Source organism: Palaemon carinicauda, chromosome 27 (assembly GCF_036898095.1).
Source record: "Palaemon carinicauda isolate YSFRI2023 chromosome 27, ASM3689809v2, whole genome shotgun sequence".
Lineage (NCBI taxonomy): Eukaryota > Metazoa > Arthropoda > Malacostraca > Decapoda > Palaemonidae > Palaemon > Palaemon carinicauda.
The window spans coordinates 35,542,646-35,561,401 of record NC_090751.1 but is presented as its reverse complement, the minus strand read 5'-3'; the positions used below and the strand labels follow the sequence as shown (position 1 = coordinate 35,561,401).

The 18,756-nt window shown below is 44.7% G+C and overlaps 2 protein-coding genes across 3 annotated transcripts in view; one reads left to right on the top strand and one right to left on the bottom strand.

Annotated features, from left to right (window-relative positions):
- The first annotated feature begins 4,827 nt into the window (after window positions 1–4,827).
- Window positions 4,828–5,691, top strand: LOC137620874 (uncharacterized). Its single transcript, XM_068351319.1, has one exon. It carries the CDS (start codon window positions 4,828–4,830, stop codon window positions 5,689–5,691), a length of 864 nt encoding a protein of 287 aa, XP_068207420.1.
- A 4,036-nt stretch (window positions 5,692–9,727) lies between these two features.
- Window positions 9,728–18,756, bottom strand: part of LOC137620681 (LETM1 domain-containing protein 1) — a 113,155-nt gene continuing 104,126 nt past the window's right edge. For both annotated transcript variants that reach the window (XM_068351027.1, XM_068351026.1), the window contains one exon: window positions 9,728–10,240. In XM_068351027.1, the coding sequence (XP_068207128.1) occupies window positions 10,064–10,240 (177 nt within the window). In that variant the 3' untranslated portion in view covers window positions 9,728–10,063. The remainder of the gene's footprint in view (window positions 10,241–18,756) is intronic.

Genomic DNA, 18,756 nt, shown 5'->3' with positions numbered 1-18,756 from the left:
CCAGACCATGATGGGCACCATTGCGGTACCTTCATGTCCTCGGAGGAGACGGATCCTCACGGTCTCTGCCCTTCATGCCGAGGTCACTCTCGTTCGAAGGTGTCTCCTTGTAGTGTGTCGGGAGTGGTCGCCCTCCCAGTGGGTGAGGTTTGGTAGGCAGAAGTAGTCTAAAAGGGATGCTGACCTCGCAGGGGAAGAAGACCAGACTTCTTTCTCCTCTGGCTCAATCTCCTCATCCTGACTACCCGACCGGCTTCCTCAGAAAAATGGTCGAGTACAGGTGCGAGTGAGGCCCAGGTAACACCGTGAGAACCTCGTTCGTGGTCTCCTCCCATTGTCTCCCCTAGAGAGGCATTGAAGGAGTCCTCCGTGGGGAAGTTCCTCAGACGACGCAGTTCGTCTACTTTGGCGCTCCTTAGGGTTGACGGGTACCCCATCAAAGGAGAAGCTACAGGAGGTCCTGCGTTGGGTGTGCGTGCGCACTCGAGCGCTGATTGCTCTTCTTCTGCTCTCCCTGCCGTTACACCTGATTTGGCGGGAGGACTAAAGCAGTTGAGGATAAGCACTCCTTGGAGTGACTTGTCTAGAGACCCTCAGGTCTCAGGATGATGCTTCGGCTTTGTTCAGGGAGTTGATCCTCTTTCTGGGCTTGCCCGATGGGAGGAGAAACAACTTGGACAACAGGAATATCTGACCTTCCGAGGAAAGACAAATGAATGAATGAATGAATGATTTAAAGTTTTCAGGCATCCTGACATCTAAGGTCATTGACGCCGGTAACATTTAATTTATATATACAAAAGTAAAAAATGAAATAAAATAAAAAATTAAAGAGTATTCAATTAAAATCATAAAAATTGAATGTCATAAAAGTTAAATATTTTTCAGAAGACCTGCTTCTGAAAGAAATCTAAAAATGCCACTTGCATGGTAGGACACATCATTTCCAAGAATCTTGGCAAGGATGAACCTGCCACCCTCACCTCGAGCAGCAGGAGGAGTTGATCGATCTTCTCATTTGCGAGAGGAGAGATCTTCTTCAACCCTCTCTTCTGAGTGACAGCTCTTTCGTCCGCGAGGCAATGCGCCACTAAAAAAAAGAGAGGTGAGGATCGTTCCTTATGCACTCAAGGAGAAAGACCTTTTGAGTGGTCTCCTCCATGAGGATACCAGCAAAAGGTATTGGATTTGTCCCTACCACGCTCCAGTCTATTGAAGCATGGTTTTCGGAGCTGGATGAAGGAGGGGGGAGGAGGTTTCCATCTCCCCCCACCTCGTCATCACAACGAAATGCTCAGTGTTTCACGAGACCATTCTCTTACGAGATCGGTCTCACAGGTAACTCTGCGGAGATTTTAATAGTCTCGCAGCGCTCTTCCCCGTCTCTCCTCACCTCTTAGAGTAAGGGGAGCACCGCGCCTTTCTCCTAAATGAGAACAGGTGAGCAAGAGAGCTCCGCTTCCTGACGCTCTCAGACAGAATTTTGTACCTTCGCCAAAGGCGGGAAAGCATCGTGCGTTGTCATGTGCCTTTCATTCTAGCGATAAGTATAGGAGAGTTTCTGCTGGAAGCGAGGAAAACCGATTCTCGTTAAGTGAACGAAGTTCCTACAAGCTGAAGCAATTGATATCATAGGTTTGAGGAGAGGGTGGAGGTGAATGTTGGCAAGGCAAGCCAGCACGGCTTGCCTCGCCAACCAACCTCGTCAAGGTCGTTCACCTAGCGGTTGTTCACCCCACTAGCAGTTACCTAGCAACGGGTTGTGGCGTTCTCCCCAACCCTTCCCCTCACCTCGGCTAGAGCGATTGAAACCATCTAATCGCTGGGAGACTAATTCATCAGGGAACTTGTTAACCAAGGATGGACCTTGGTTTCAAGACCTGGTGAAAGCGCTTGAACAAGCAATGGAAATCTCTTGCAATCCCCTAGCATTCCTGCTATTTCCCCCGGATCTAGCAATCTTTCTGACCCTAGGCAAGCTAGCCTTTGCTAGAGCACCATAACCGGCTCCACCTCCTTCCAGAGTCTCAAGGTATGAGGATTACCTTAAAACTAAGGATCCTAAGACCATGGATTCAAACCGGGAGAGGATTGCAGTGACTCTGGTCATGGCCGCGAGGTCGTTTAGGGAAAGACTCGACCGAAGGATACCCCTCTCAGAGTTGGTTCCAGGGGTGCAAAACCAACGTAATCAACTAGGGGAGAGGAATCCTTTTTTGGACGAATTTGAAGTTCAACTGAGAGAGAGGAAAGACACGAAGAATCTACCTAAGAACTGGCGTTTTATGGGTGAACGTCCGAATTAAGGGGAACAGTCTTCAGTCTCGGTCACTAACGTAAGACCTGGGCATAGCGGGCTTCCCCCAGAGCACACTCGGCTTCCAATAGGTTTTCTGTTGACGACCCTCGCCCTCCCTTAGCTACTATGGGTGTTAGCTCGGGAGTGGAAGAACCTTTTGACGACTGTTCCGAGCTCCCTGCTTCTGCCAGCCCATACGCTAAAGTTTCTGGCCTGCATCAGGAAGGTCAACAACTTGGAAGAGACTGATGATATCTCGACTGATGGCAAGGATACAGTCCTGGACCAGTTGTCTGGTGCTCCTAAAACCCTCCAGACCCAAGGAAGCCTTACCTTGGGGAAGGGGAATTAAGGCAGCAAAGAAAAGAGCTTTCTCCCAAGTAGCTGGCACCTTCCGCTCTCTTCGTTCGGTGGACTCTCCTAGGTTACTTCCTCCTCCTTACGTACGGCAGAGGAAGTACTATGACGTAGTAGGAGACGATCCTTCCCTCCTACCACTGGACCCAGAGATTGTATCGTTGACTTGGATGCCTTTGGAGAAACTGAAAACTCTCCCTGTTCAGTTTTCTGCTGCAGACGGCTGCTAACATGGAGCTGGTTGCAAAGTGTGCTATGCAATCGTCTTTACGGCTGGATTATTGGTTATGCACGATTGGATCTCTTGACAAGATGAGGAATTCTCCACTCCTAAGAGGAGAGAGATACTGTTCTCTTTCTTTCTCTCGGGTGCGAGAGAACACTAATTCTTGAAGGAGAACGTGGTGAACCAATGGGTCAACTGGATCTTGAGGAGATGCGATACAGTTGTCTTGAGATTCCAGAAGCAGGTCCCAAAGAGAGAGGCAATAGGGCCGCGCAATGCTCCAGTGGATGGACCCGCCTTGTTTGACGGGGAAGCCATGAGAACGTAGCAGACCAATGAAGGAGGGTGAGCCAAGACACACTACTCCATTGGATTGTCTCCTCTCGTTCCTTTCAGCAGGCTTCTCCAAGGAAGAGACAGTCTCCCAAACCTCAAACTGGCCAGAAGCAGAACCACCCAGATAAGAAAGACGCAAAGCCTTCCTTTCATCCCAGGGTACACAAAGGTAAAGGCAAGAAATCCCGGCGAGGACAACCACGCTAGGGAGGGCAATCCCCCCGACCAGTCCACCGGTTGGGGAATGCCTTATGAGCAGATAGATGGCAGAGGTGGATGAATTACGGAGCCGACCCTTGGTCAGCTTCCATATTAAGAAAGGGATATATCGTCCATTTCATCGACTGTACCCCTCCACTGATTCAAAGTCCAACTGTGACAAGGTCCTATGTCAATGGATCGGCAAAGGACCAGGCCCTACGGGCTTTTACCTCGGGGTTTAACTTGTCAATGAGGTCCCGACTTTTTTCCTCTCTGCTGACTGGTCATTTGGCCTTTTGGCCTCCTCTGGCGGGTGGTCAAACAAGATCCTCGCATACTTTCCTCTTTGTGGCAGCGCAGGCAAGTTCTCTTGTTCGCCACTGTTGGCAGCAGACGTTTATAGAAGCCAACTTTGGCTTCTTTGCAGCCTTCCGAGAGGCGCCCTGGGTTTGGCATGCTCAAGACAACTTGCTATCGACCTGCAAGTGTTCGTGAACCGAACCAATGCTTCGGCTCGCGAACAAGTAGCACCTACCACCAAAGCCAAGACTACTACCTCGGTGTGGTCTCTCCGACCTCACACACACTGGACTGGCAAGCGAGGTCCTGCTCCTGATGGAGGTTTGCTTGCTTCTCCAGCTGAAGTGGCGCGCATTCGAAACACTTTGCTCCCACTGAGAGAAGTTGATCTTGGCGATCAACACGCTCACAACTCCACTTGCCAGGACCTTTTGCTGCCATTCCTTTGTTCGCCATGGTTTAAGGAGCTCGTTAGGGCTGTTAAGCGGGCTATCACTGGCCCTGCTCCAGCCCGATCATCAGGGATAAGATTCAACCTGTTCAAATCCTCTTCTCAGTTTCAGGATCTCTTGTGATTTCCACCCCACCTTTGAAACTTATGTGTAAGAGTACTGTTTTTAAGCATGCTCCTTCACCTTTGGAATCTCCATCGACTGTTTGATACTCTTCTCGATACCAGCTGTTGACTTTAGAAAGGTGTCTTCTGCTTATTCACTTGAAAGGAGTTTCCTGATAGTGTGTCTGAAATAGCACCACCATTTTCTTTTATAACTCATGTTCCAATGTTTTTTTGTTCTGTTTCTCTTACTTGAAGTGTATATTGAAGTACAATTAATTTAGTATTTGATATTTACAAGTCATCATATTTATGAGTGTGAATTTTATAACTATTTTTGCTTAATGTAAGTCTCATTATATTTACTTAAGAGTTTAGTTGTTCTAAATAAAATCAGGGTTTTTAAGAAAAACATGGTGTTTCCTTCTAGCCCAAAGCTCTCCTTTTTCCATACCTTCCTGTACGATGTGGGCTTAATAATCCCCCACATTTTGGTGCCCAGACCCGGGAACACTCCCTCTAAGAAAATAAGTAAGTTGTGCAGAGAAGATAATGGAGAAGTTAAAGAAGACTAGGACTACATGTCGAGGGTGGGTGACAAGAGCTTCCAAGGCACTGAGTGACCTTCTGGAGTCTTCCACCACAACTATTAGTCAATTTGAGTATGCTATCAAGGAATACAACCAGAGACTAGCTAAGTTGGATGAAGTCCAAGAAGCAATAGAAATTGAGATAGCTGAAGAAGAACTAGAACAACTTTCGGATGAAGCCCATGAGTTTAGAACAGTAAGTGTGCAGCCTAGGATACAAGCTGAAGACCAGATAAGGATGTTAGCAGCACCTGGTTCTAAAGCTGGCAGTATAAGAGGACAGTCTTCATCTCGAGAGTCAGATATCACCAATGTCAAGTTACCCAAGCTGGAGCTACCGAAGTTTAGTGGTGAAATGACCCTATGGCAGTCCTTCTGGGATCAACATAATTCCCACATCGATGCAACAGACCTTCCAGTGATCAGGAAGTTAACTTATTTGCTGTCTTTGCTGGAGGGAGATGCCAGGAATGTTGTGAAGGGACTAGCTCATACCAGTGCTAATTACCCGGTTGCCTGCAAACTACTGAAGGAACGCTACTACAAGCCAGAAAGGATTATTTTTGCTCATGTTCAGGCATTGTTAAATGGTGAGGTCAACAATAATGTCAGCGGACCCAAAGGTGTGGCACAGCTGTGGAAATTACGAGATGACGTTCTAATTCACATCAGCAGTTTGGAGGCGCTAGGCATCACAGGAAAACAATGTGAAGTGTTTCTTACACCTATCATCCTCTCCCGTTTGCCAAGTTTACTGCGGCTAGAGTGGGCCAGGGATGGTGATGGATTTGAGTGTGAATTTTATAACTATTTTTGCTTAATGTAAGTCTCATTATGTTTACTTAAGAGTTTAGTTGTTCTAATAAAATCAGAGTTTTTAAGAAAAACATGGTGTTTCCTTCTAGCCCAAGGCTCTCCTTTTTCCATACCTTCCTGTACGATGTGGGCTTAAATAATCCCCCATACCAGCGGTTTCTTGATTTTAAAGCTGGTCATGCCAAGCATGATCCCCAATGGGAAAAGCTGGGCAGTCCCGGTTCAAGTGATAAGACAAGGAGACCAAGGCAAGAGATGCCTCCTCCAGTGGATTTCTTTCTCCAGAGGACCAACAAGGATTCAAAGTCTCCTAGGGATGTTGTGTTCATGAGTGCTGAACCATCTGCTCCAACCCATGAGCCAGTGGCTGTTCCCATGGTCTCTCCTCAGGCTTTGCAGCCGGCAGTGACTCCTCGGAAGGAGACTGCTAGTTTTCTTGCCTCCTTCGTGGTTAAGCCCCAAGAGTGAAAGGATATGAAAACTCTTCCAAATAACTCTCTCGAAAGTGTTCAAGGTCCCAGATCAACAGAAGGGTGCTCTGTTCCGTACCTGTTTGTCAGGTCCCTCTATGCCTTATGCCCTTGTTGGGACTGTCGTTGATGAATCTGATCCAACCCAGTGTCCTATGGGCATGAGTCTGGAGTTGGAAGAGTCTAAAAATGAAATTTATGACCACTCGAATGGCGTTCTGCTTAAACTAACTAACCCTGAAGTGTCCAATAAGCAGAACCAAGGCCATTTTCCTACTTTCTATGGGGATGAAAAGATTTTATAAGATCGTCAGGCCTGCTGAGTATTTACCGAGCAAGGATCTCATTAGTCTTTATATCACATTTCAGCAGTTAAGGGTTTACAAAAAGGAGCCTTGTGTATCAGGCCCCTATCCATGTTTTCGACTCAAGACTCCACAAAGAGGGAAACCCTACTACTAGGACCCTCAACAGATCCCTTGGGTTTCTCCAGAAATATCCATCCAAGGACATCTTGACGACCATTTCACTGCCTAGGTCAGATCCAACTCAGGTTCCACTAACCAGGTGACTGGTCCGCCTGGATTTGGTATGCTTGCTTGACGCTAGAAAAATTAAGATATCGATCCGTTCCCTCTGTGGTTGGCCCACGTAAGATTGGGGACTGTCCAAATACTGTTGACTGCCTTGCCTTCTGCGTACCTCTTGCTCCAGCCTGGGCCTTCAGGAGGTTACCAGCTTCCAAGGAAGGATCTTATGGGAGTTCTTCCGGTTTTTTGGACAGCCGTCTCTGGGCCTAAAGGTCACCAGCTTCCAACGGAACTCAAGGGTTGAATCTTTCTGTTTCTGCACTCAGCAGTAGCTTGATCTTCAGGATACCAACTAACAAGGGAGGCTCAAATAAGGTATCTCCCTTCCGTTTCTAAGGATTCCACTCTGGTTGGCCCTTCAGGTTCCCAGCTACCAAGGAAGGGTCCAGGGGGAGCCTATCCTCCCGTTCCAAGTTATGAAAACTCAGTAGTAGGGGGATGTGGCAGAGGGGAGTCTACCATGAATGTTGAGGAGGGGAATTTAGTAGGTAACCCTTGTATATGTGATGGATGCATATTCTGGTTAGTAGGTAACTCTTGTCATTCCTGTGTTGGATGCATATTCTGGCCCAAGTCAAATACTGTAGTTTTTGGTACAAAGATGTGGAATTACCACTTGATAACATTGTCCAAACTCAAGGTGGAGATTCAAGATCCATGTCCTAAAGCATGTCCTCAGCTAAAAGGCTCCCCACAAAACCTTTCCTGGAACTAGGTGTGTTTCGTGAAGTCTATCCTTCCCAAAAGTGGGATGCTCAGGTTGGGACCAATCAATTGGACTGACCATGTCTCTTTGGTCCTAAATCACCTTTGAACTATGTTATTTAGCCAGACAGACTGTGTTCAACTTTGCATCTGCTGTGAATTCCTTTCAAAGGGGGCAGCAAAGCTATTGTGTAAGCACTTCTACAAAGCCTTGCAGAACTTTGACAGCAACTTTACACCTTAATACCCAACAGCATAAGGCTCTTGTACTTCTCTAAAGCCTCCCAGGATTAACAACCTTGTTGACTTTGATAAGTACGTGACTGCTCCTGGCCATTGAATGAGACAGGAAACAGTGTGGTAAGAGAGAAAGGCCAAGGCCGAAGCCTCCTCTTACCTTGAATCTCTCCAATGATAGCCTCCCATCAGAGTGCACACTGAAAGGTCAACCTCCAGAGGTACAGACATAGCATCTTCCAGCATGTACAACCTCCGCGGCTGGAGTGGTGGTGGTAAAATCTTGCTGGTTGTGCTCGAAAAAAAGAAATTTTCAGTCCTGTTGATCTGGTCATCCACCCAGTTCAGGGACAAGGGCTTAGATCCTTGAGGAGCACCAAAGTGCTGATCAATGACCAGAGTACTCCCAAAAGGTGGTGCTACAGTAGCCTCCCCAGGCCACAGCACTCATTAGTGAGTGCAAGGACCTAAACAAAGGAACCCTTCAACTTTGAGTAGTCTGCTTCAGCAGGCTCCAGACCACAGTTTAGGGTCATAAATTGTCAAGGGTGAGGGATCAAGTTCCAGAAGCTTGGGTCTCCCTCTGCAAATATGTCCATTCTGTCCCAAGTACTGAGATGGAAGCGTAATCAGGGCTGACGAAGGCCCGGGTAGGCTAATAGGAGGAAAACTCTTGGCACAGGACCCAGCAAAACCAGGGAAAGTACCTGGCACTTCCCTCCTGTGGGTCAGGGCAGAGGGGCAACCACGGCCCAGTGCTCTGAGGCACAGGAAGTAAGGCCTTCCGCACTACAATCTTGGCCAACCAAAGAGAGCAAGCACTTGTATGACCTCTAATGGTGTCATTATCTCCTCCAAACTGAAATACCACTCAGCAGTACAGGGAGGAGTGGGCATCCAGCATCTTGAAGGGAAGAGAGATGGTGGTCACCGAAGCTTGCCCATCAACCTTGGAACAAAGTGTACGGGGGCCATACACCCTTCTCCTGGCCAGGCCGTGGAGTAGCATGTTACCTGAGTCGGTGCTTTTCACCTCCCTTGAGAAAAAGGTGGTGTCACAAGGAGACCTATCCCTTGTGAATACAACTGGCCACCTTCTCCCCCTTCCTCTTCTTCATCCGAGAAGCAGCAGAACGATGCTCCCCAAGGGGAGAAGCTATATTGTTTGCTCCAACAGGAGCCACAACACTTGGGCTTACTAACACAGGGGGAGGGGAAGGTACATTTACAAGGCACGGGGGTGAAGGCATAGCCACTGACACTGAGGGAGTAGGAACAGGCGCCAGGACTCCTGGCATAAGGGTCAGGGTGACTGACACAGGGGAATGGATGGGAACCGGTAACTCCGGGATAACACCGGGGACAGAGGCAACGCTTTTCTTACCCTTACTGGCCGCTGGGGCAACAGCTGCCGACTCCAGTACCATAACTGCTAGGCCGGGGGCTACCGTACCTTCCTTACTCTTCCTATTAAAGGGAACCACTGGTCAGTTGACACTTGTAGAACTATCACACCCTTCATCACTGGCATGACTCAAGATATTGATAAATGTACAGGGTGCCAATAGGGGGCAGGTAGGCTGAACTACTAACCCTCTCAACAAAGTTGATACCATACCTGAAAGAACTTAGGAAGCCCAAGCCATCCTAGGGTCAAACTCCTCGTCAGCAGTCTGCACGGTCACAGAAGAGTTCCCAACCCCTGAAGGCAAGCGGCGAACACTATAGGTTCCCCACATACCTCCTGAAACCTACAGCGTGATGTACTCTCTTAGGACCAAATCCAGGAACTTGATGCTCATGAACAGCAGCAGAAGTAGCAACCCCTTCGCCACGCAACCACTCCAGCTGGATAACTGCTCATTACCCAACCTCAATAACCGATTCCAGTTCATGCTGAAACAATCTCTCTAATTAAAGGACCAAAGGTTTGTATTTGTGTAGGTACAAACAATTGCCCATGTAATAAAAACAGTATTTTTCTACATGTCTTCAGAACTCAGAATGTGAAAGATGTTTAGGCAAAATTTGTGTATAACCAGAATAACATGAATAAAGTATATTTCACTATTTGATGTGATGTACAATATCATCCAAATTACTTAAAGAACTGGATATCCCGGTCAACTGAATAACTGCATTTTCAAAATAAAATTTGACTTTTACTCACTCCCTACGAATCAATTGACAATATACAGCATGGCCAAGTTCTCATAATCATTAGGCCAATTATAGGAGGTTATTCCAAATAGAAAAGTTTACAAGATAAGAGGGTACTGTATTCCAATCCTTGTATGAGAATAACCAAGCCAGGTAGAGAAAACTCTTGAAAAGTTTACAAAATGTCCTCCCCAAAATTAAACATTTGACTCCATAATTACTAATAAATAAGAACAAAATTTGTTGGTTGATTATAAGCAAGTAGTATAGGAAGATGGAGGAGTAAGGAGTATGAGGATGAATCTATTTCTCTAGACACAGTCAACCATCTCTCCAAGAAGTCTGTCATTGATTTCGTACTCATGTTAGTAGGGTTTACCCCTCGCAGAAACAGGCTCTGAAATAACAAATACAGTACCGTGAATAGCTATTGCAAGTAAAAACAAGACATCAAAATACCACATAAAATGTGTAACAATAAGTCTTCTATACCATTAATGCTTTGTAGTTTTCACTGGATTTATGAATACATTGGTTTACACTTTGTTGTTTAAAACTAATAAAAGATTTAATTACCCCCCGAAAAAAAAGTCTGAAGCTAATTTCTCTGACATTACCTAAAGACACCAGAGGTAATAAAATTATTATGCTGGTACAGTATAGCATATAAAACCTTAATAAAATGATTATGCTGGTACAGTTTAGAATATAAAACCTTAATAAAAATAAGAGCTCAATTTTGTCAAGAAAATCATTTAGCTACGTTTAAAAATATATAATTTTCAGTGTGCACACGATGGGTTAAATGAAAAGTACAAAAGACATTTTCAATAAAACAAAAGTACTTAAAACCTGTGGATATTACTAGCTAAGCTACAATCCAAATTGGAAAAGCAGGATGCTATAAGCCCAAGGGCTCCAACAGAGATAAGTAGCCCAGTGAGGAAAGGAAAACTATCTGAGAAATAATTAACAATTAAAATAAAATATTTTAAAAATAGTAACAACAGCAAAACAGATAATTCATAAACTATAAAAAGACTTATGTCAGCCTGTTCAACATAATAACATTTGCTAAGTGAGGGACATCATTCCACAACTTGGTCACAGTTGGAATAAAACTTCTAGAATACTTATGATGGAGAAGGCCTGATTATTAGAATTCACTGCATGTCTAGTATAACGAACAGGATGGAACTGTCCTGGAAGATCTAAATGTAAAGGATGATCAGAATTATGAAAAATCTTATGCAACATGCATAACAAACTAAGTGAGCGATAATGCCAGAGATTAATATCTAGATCAGAAATAAGAAATTTAGACTAAAATCCTGTCCAACAAATTAAGATGAGAATCAGCAGCTGAAGACCATGCTCTAATTTTAGCTAGATCTCTATTAAGGGATTCAGTAACCCCAGACCTACATTCAAAAGATGGAATTGATACAAAGAGTGTAGCATCATATGCAACAAGCTTGTTTTCTAGGCCAAACCATGTGTCATGTGTATATAGTATGAAAAGTAATAGGCCATGAACACTACCCTGAGGAACACCAGATATCACATTCCTCTATTCGCTATGGTGCCCATCAACATCAACTCTTTGCCATCTATTGCTTAAAAATTCAATAATAAAGCTAAGAAACAACCCACCCACTCCCAATTGTCTGAGTTTGAAAACAAGGGCCTAACGATTAACACAGTGAAAGGCAGCATTAAAATCAAGGCCAATCATACAAACTTCCTGACCACAATCAAGGGATTTCTGTACAGCATTGGAGATTGTAAGAAGGGCATCACATGCTCCACGGCCTTCATGAAAACCAAATTGCAAACTAGGGAACAGATGATTGCTATTAAGACGTTTTGCCAAAAGACATTAAAAAACTTTTAGATATCTAATTATGGGTGTTACGGAAATTGGGCAGTAATCATTTGGACTTAAGCTACCACAAACATTTACATAGTGCAGTAACATTACTAATTCTCCAAAAAAGTGCTAAAAGCTCCTCTTCCTGCTAACTTGTGCAAAATAACAGATAACTTTGGAGCTAAGAAATCTGCAGTTTTTATAAAACACAAAGGAAAAATACCATTTGTGTCTACACCTCCATAAGCTTCAAGGTCCATCGAGAGAGCTTTTATTTCATGAGATCAAAAAGCTAAACTAGTTAGTTTAGCCTCAGGAAAACAGAAATGAGGAAGATCAAGTTTCTCATTACTCTGCTTCATTATCGGACACAGGTAAGGGCGACCATTGGTTCAAATCGGATAACTCACTACCGAGGAAAAGATACTACTACGGTGCAAGCAGCATCCCACCTCGAGTGAAGTCCATTGTCTTCTCAATTGAAAGAGCATGAACATCACCTCAAAAAGAAGGGAAGGACTGTGTACAGCCTACCTTTCACAAAATTTACACAATACATGAGGATTTACAATAAACAATTACTGTAACCTATGTCCTACTTTAGATGAGCTTCCTTTAACAAGCTAAAAAAAAACAGAGGCAGAGACCATTCTGTTAGTCACAATTAGTCTTTCCTGCTATATTGATCCATCCAAACATTTTGTTTCCTTGGAATAAAACATGAAATAAAGATCTGCCTCGATATACTGTAAACGTTTAAGCAAAGACAAAGTATTCTTGACGATGTCTCTTTGATTATTGATACTGTGTATGCAAAATTGGCCAGATTGTCCAAACACACAGCTCTTATAAAAGAACTAGTGTCCTGAATACCCCTAGTAACTCTACGTAATTTGTGTGATATTACAACTCTGCAGACAACCAAGTTTCCGTTAGATGACAAATCTCCAAAGTAGCACCCCATCTTGCCAGAGAGAGAGATCACAAAATAAAGATCCAGAACCAATAACATGACTCGCTTAGAGAAGATTCAACCTACTCTTGATGGATAGAAATCAACATTTTTCATTTCCTTTGATCTGTTCCAAATCCAAAGTTATTGAAAAGGCACCACCATTAGTCAAGCATGAAGGATGAATTTTTCCCGAGAGGCCATAATTCCTAAAAGATTTATCCACTTGTCAGATGACAGACCTATTGATTTCCTAAACAGCTTGACCCATTTGATCATGTTCAGAAAGTTCTGAATTATCTTCCCCATTGGAAAAACCCGAGAAATAATAGTAACTATGGTCATTCTTAAAGAACTGAATGAGAACAACTCGGAGAGGAGACTCCATTGCGTGATTTTCCACCAGTAGGGAACCAATCGCTGGCTTGTCATGAACTTATCCCCAAAAATCCTCTGATGTCATTAAGGCACAAGGAGTCATCACCTCTTATCAATTTCTCAAAAAATATCTTAGATCACATCCTGGAGTGAGACTATTAATATTCCTGGAGGGGTAAGACCTATGAGCATTCCTGGAATAATGCCAGTCAGACAATGATAATTGAAATGGCTGCATGAGGGACTTCTAGAAGTGGACATAAATGAATCAAAGGCATGTCTTTACTCGCCAACGGGGAAGGAAGATTTCTGCTTCCACTTGCCCAATCAAGGGAAGCAGTGGTGACAGGGATTGACAGTGTCTTCCTATCTCAGCAAAGACAGCTCTACTAGCTCAACAAAAGTAGAAGAAAATCTTAAGCAGAAGTGAATCTTTTATTTAAGAGGGTTGGTAATTACATCTGATGGACTGGCAGCAGCCAGGGTAAAACCAGGAATGTAGCTCAATAACAGAAGAGTCAATCAGCTACCATAGCTGTGGCTGGAACAATGGCATCAGTTTTTGGAACTGCTCAACGTAGAGCCAAGTCTGTACAGTTTGAAAGCCCCAACAAAGATAAACCAAGTGAGAGTTAACATTGAACACAAAAAAGCAAGCTTGAAGATAGGCATTGGAGGCAAAAGTATTATTACACCCAAATTGGTCTGGATGCCACTACCAAGGGTACGGAACGCCAAACAAGGAATCCTAAAAGACTTCAAAGGCAATCTGCAATAAAAAATTTTTCTATGCTTTCATCAGAATACAAAATTACACATTTTTAAAGTAATTTTAATTTTTTCAGCTATACAAACCTGAGTCCTTTAGGTGGGAAGTATGTTTTCAGAGTGAAGTTCGAAGACCGTTGAGTCATTTAACGAGCAGTTACTTGACAAATGTTCGTGAGGGCGAGGAGCCCCATCTCCTTAACTGTCAAAGTCTCTTCACTTATGACATTTTGGCCCAGGACTGAGAGGGGTGGTTGAGGAGGGAAGTATAATTTAAAGGAGTAAGTTTTGTATAGCTAGGAAAAATGCAAATAACTTTTTAAAAAATTCGTGATTTGCTCCTACACGAATAAGAGTCCTTTAGGTAGGGAGACTCACGGCTTGATGGGTCGGAAGTCCCCGTAGAACCGAACTGGCAGGTTCTTTTTCTTTCCTGGAAATATTCATCTACCTTGTCACATAAAGGAGCTAAGTAGATGACTCCAGTAACCTCCTATCTGTCCATCATTGGGATGAATAAGTTGCTAGGGTCTGGCCTATCCAAGAAGATTGGTACATGGTCATAGGAGGAATCCCTTTCCCCTAAAGGGAAACGCAGTCCGGAATAATATAATTGGCTTATGATGACCATAGTCCCCCTGTCTAGGGAGGACAGAGGGAACTTCTTTAGGTTCTAAAGACTGGAGCTCAGAAGTGTAGTTCACCAGCATCAAGTCAGATCCAGTGAGTGATGCTTCAACCACTTTGTTCCCACGATAGGACCAGATAGAATAGAGGAGAAGAGCTAGTCATTCTGCCTCTATTCCAGACTTATACCTATATTTTACCATAGACAAGATGCTTACCATACTGTAAGGGATCTGGCCTAGCTATACCATTAATTGAGCAACCACACAAGACAAAGCGCAAAGGCATCAAGGGCCTTATGGGTACTCTTGTAAAATAAAGGCCATGAAGAGGGTCTGGTGCATAGACACCCCAACTTTCAACCCTCTCTTGAAGATAAGGGCGGGCCTAGAGGGAACCTACTCTCTCTAAGGAGTCGAGGCATATGCATTACAAATAGACACTAACAGTTCGAAAAAGATCATGTTCTATATACCTCTTTCTTGATTCTGCCTGGGCTAAGGAAGGGTTGTCGACACTCAGGTCTGAGGTGTCAGGTCTTCTTTAGATAGCACTAAAGAGCCTTCACAAGGCAAAAGGCCTCTTCTCTCTGTGCCATTCCACGCTTCATGTAAAGATGGGATAGAGAAGGACTCCAACCTGGGGTCATTTCCCCGCAGGATCCAAATTTGGCAATGTGCCCTGGCACTAAACTAAGCAGCTCCTGCACCTCAGAGTCAGAGGCTAAGGCACAGAGATCATTATCACTTGCCTAATCTCTTCGCTGACAATCTTGTGACTCAAAACCTTGACTGAGGCCTTCTCAAAGGCTTAAACAAGGTATCAAGAATAGCAAGACTGTTAGAAGTAACTCCAAAGCATAGGCAACTCCAATGAGAAGGAAAGGTCTATCCCCTTCCACCAAAAGACCATGCTCAAAATTATGAGTGGTAGTCTTGACGGCCGCTACTAAGAGGAGCTTCTCCCAGCCAGGAACACAAAGAACTCCGTGATCTGGTCTACAGATGATCCGACTTAAGAATAATCCCCTCTATGAAATCCATCATAAAGAATGACCCAGGAGTTCCTCTCGGATCTTAACAAGGAAGAACGGTAAACCATTCGGCATGAGGCTGTCTGGGAGCCACCTGAATCAACCTGAATTCCAGCGTAATCCCACACAGTGGATTAACTGATGAACTAGAGTTGAACAGAGATGGGACGTAATCATCCAAATGATCTCATGGGTGTTGGAAGGAGACTTCCAATATAGACCATGGGGTTAGATTTGGGGTGGGGAGGAAATCATGGGAACTTCCTGTCTAGCCGTATGGTGAACAAATTGATCCTCGAACAACCCTCCAACCTCAAGCCTCTCCGTTATGCCTGGATGTATGGAACACACTGACCCTACAACCTTCCTTAGTGACTAAGTGTGTCTGCTAGCCTATTCCTCATGACTGGCTGTCAACTATCTAACTATCTGGCATTGAATGTCATCCCAAAATGCATCTGCTTCATCATCTTGTAGACCTAGACATAAGCTAACATGGTGTTGTAGCAACAACCCTCCGGATGCCTCCTCAATGTTCTTGGAAGGATTGTAGTACTATAAATGCTGTTGGTCACAGTACATCAGATGGACACTTCTTCATCTGACAACTCTGTTGAGACAACATGTCGTTCAGGCACGCTCCCCTCTCCTCCTTCGACGCATCTGAGCACATTTGCATGTCAGGAGGCAGAGTTAAGTGAGACTTCCCTATGAAGGTTCCTCATCAGCCAACAGGTGAGATTAACACATGACTCCAGTCACGCCAGCACGAAGAGAGGTGGCAATCCCTGGAGTCTAACCAGAAATTCTTCCAACAGGATCTGAAGTATCTCTGGTGAAGGCATTCGATTGAGGAACAAGCTTCTCCAGCAAGGAACAGTGGCTGAAAATATTCTGCCCATGCCGTGGTACTTCTGTAGGATAGGACGGACACACTACCTCCTTAGGCTTACTGATGTGATTGTCTAACTGATTGAATTTCACTGTTATCAGCATGCCCAAGTGCTTAAACCTCGCTTTGGGCCATGGATTCAACTTTTTGTCGGTTATGGAAAGTCAAACTAGATCCTGTTGCTACTGCCACATGAAGGAGGTCAGGATCACCCACTCAAGGGATACATCCATAGTTGTACGTATGCCTTGATGTGGCCAGCAATTTACTACCCAGGTGAACATGTGAATGAACAGCTGAGGAGCAGTAACCAGTTTGAATCCCAGAGACCTAAACTGGCATATCAAACCATAGCAGATGGGAGATACAGTAATGATGGACTGATGCACTTGTACTAAAAGTATGTATTTTTCAGATCCACTAAAAGGAAGTAGTCTTCCTCTGATGAAATACTTCAAGTGATCCATTCCAACATCCCTCCTACCTTGTCTGTAAGGCCAGGGTTCTTGGGGATATGAAAAATGGATGCGCACTCTACTGGCAAAAGGGAAAAAAGGGGGGGGGGGCACAAAAGACTGAAGAAGGTAACAAGCACTCATTCCAAATGATTAATGCTCCCCAAGACTCACCTAGGCTTCTACTGATTTGCCAAAGGCACGACAAGCAATCCCCTACTCTCAGATGAAAAGGAAAAAATTGGGGTGAAAGCTACGAAGCATAACCCTTTTCTTCCGCTCCCCACTGCCTGGAAGAAACATGTAGGGTAACTCAAAAGCTGCATGCTCCTGTTCCTTCTGGGAAGTAGTGAGCGGTCCTGCCAGAGTCTAGGAAAAGCCTGGATGCCTTCCTTGTGAAGCCTGTAACAGAGTTCCGAAATGACTGGGATATTTTTGAGGTAACATGTCTAGGAATGGGGTGCTACCCAATGACCGAGGATGGATCTCTGCTATTCTTCCTCCTACCAATGCACTATCGAAAGTGTGCATAGGTGTCAGTCAAAGTACTGTCCTAGAATTATCTGTCTCCTTCAGCACCAGTGTTAGGTCCTGTGCCTTAGAGGCAGGCAATACCTGAGTGGTCTGGACTCCAGCCCTATACAATGGCCCTGGGGGGAGGCGGAATAACAGGGTCATAACACTTATCCTGTTTGGCTACTGAGATAGCCAGTGACCAGAGCTGTACCGGAGGCTGAAAGTCTCGGTCCCAGACCCGAGCATCAACCCAGGGTAGTTTAAACATGGAGCTTTAACACCAGTCCTGTATGGCTACCCTGGGGGGCCTAAACCTGTCTCTGTGCATTGGCCCTGGGAGTCTGAAACATAGGGCCATGGCACCTTCCCCACAGGGTTTGTAGCTACTCTCGTGCCGACCAGCATCCCAAGAGAGGTGATGTCAAAAGAAGCCCTTCAAACGACTATAGCTACCACGACTTCCTCGACTTCCTCCTCTAAGAAGTGAACATTCAGAAGCCAAAGAGGATGGCGAGGAAAAGAGTTGGTTGAGGAAGAAGAATGCTCACGTTTATTCCTCTTTCCAACCCTTCCCTCAGGCTCTGCAAAAAGAGGAGTCAAAGTCTGAGAAACCCAGAAAATGATGCTTCTCCAAGGGAAGAAACAACAGGGGTTGCTCCAACAGGAACCACAACACTGGAGAACACTATCTTGGGAAGAGAGGTCACACTTACAGGGGAGCAAAAGCCCCAGATCCCCCCAGACATAAGGATTGGCCTGAAGCACAGGGAAAGGGAAGTAGGGGTGACCTGGTCAGGGAGATGCATAGGGAACCAACCATATCACCTGCCTGCACCAGGGGAACACATCATTTTATTGGCGGGGACCTAAAGTAGGGTGAACTACAGAAGGTCCTCAACTTACAAACATTAGGAGATACAAACACAAATCCAAATAAACTCATTTATCTCAAATATTGTATCTAAAGCTCATAATGGAATACTATAATAAAACAATATTATATAATTTAATGCAGTAAGCAGAACGATATTTGCAATATGAAACGAGACTATTTGTTGACCTTTGCAGCTGAAAATTGTTGGCATGGGAGTTAAGTGAAGCTTACCCTAGGGTCTAGGCCAAAATTTAACAAGATTCTACTTACAAACAGTTCCTTGGAATCTATCAAGTTTGCAAGTTGAGGACTTTCTGTACTGTAGACATCACTGAGAATGCAGACAGTGGTGACACATTGACATGCCCTTCACCACTGGCATCACTTTAGACGACACTGGCACTGGGAAGCCACCGTAAAAGACGTAAGGAGGCAAAACATTCCTTAGGTCATACTCGTCTTCAGCGGTAACACAAATGGAGAGGAGCCTCCAACTTCAAAAGGGGTGCAGCGAACACAGGAGGAACCTGACACACCACCAGCACCTA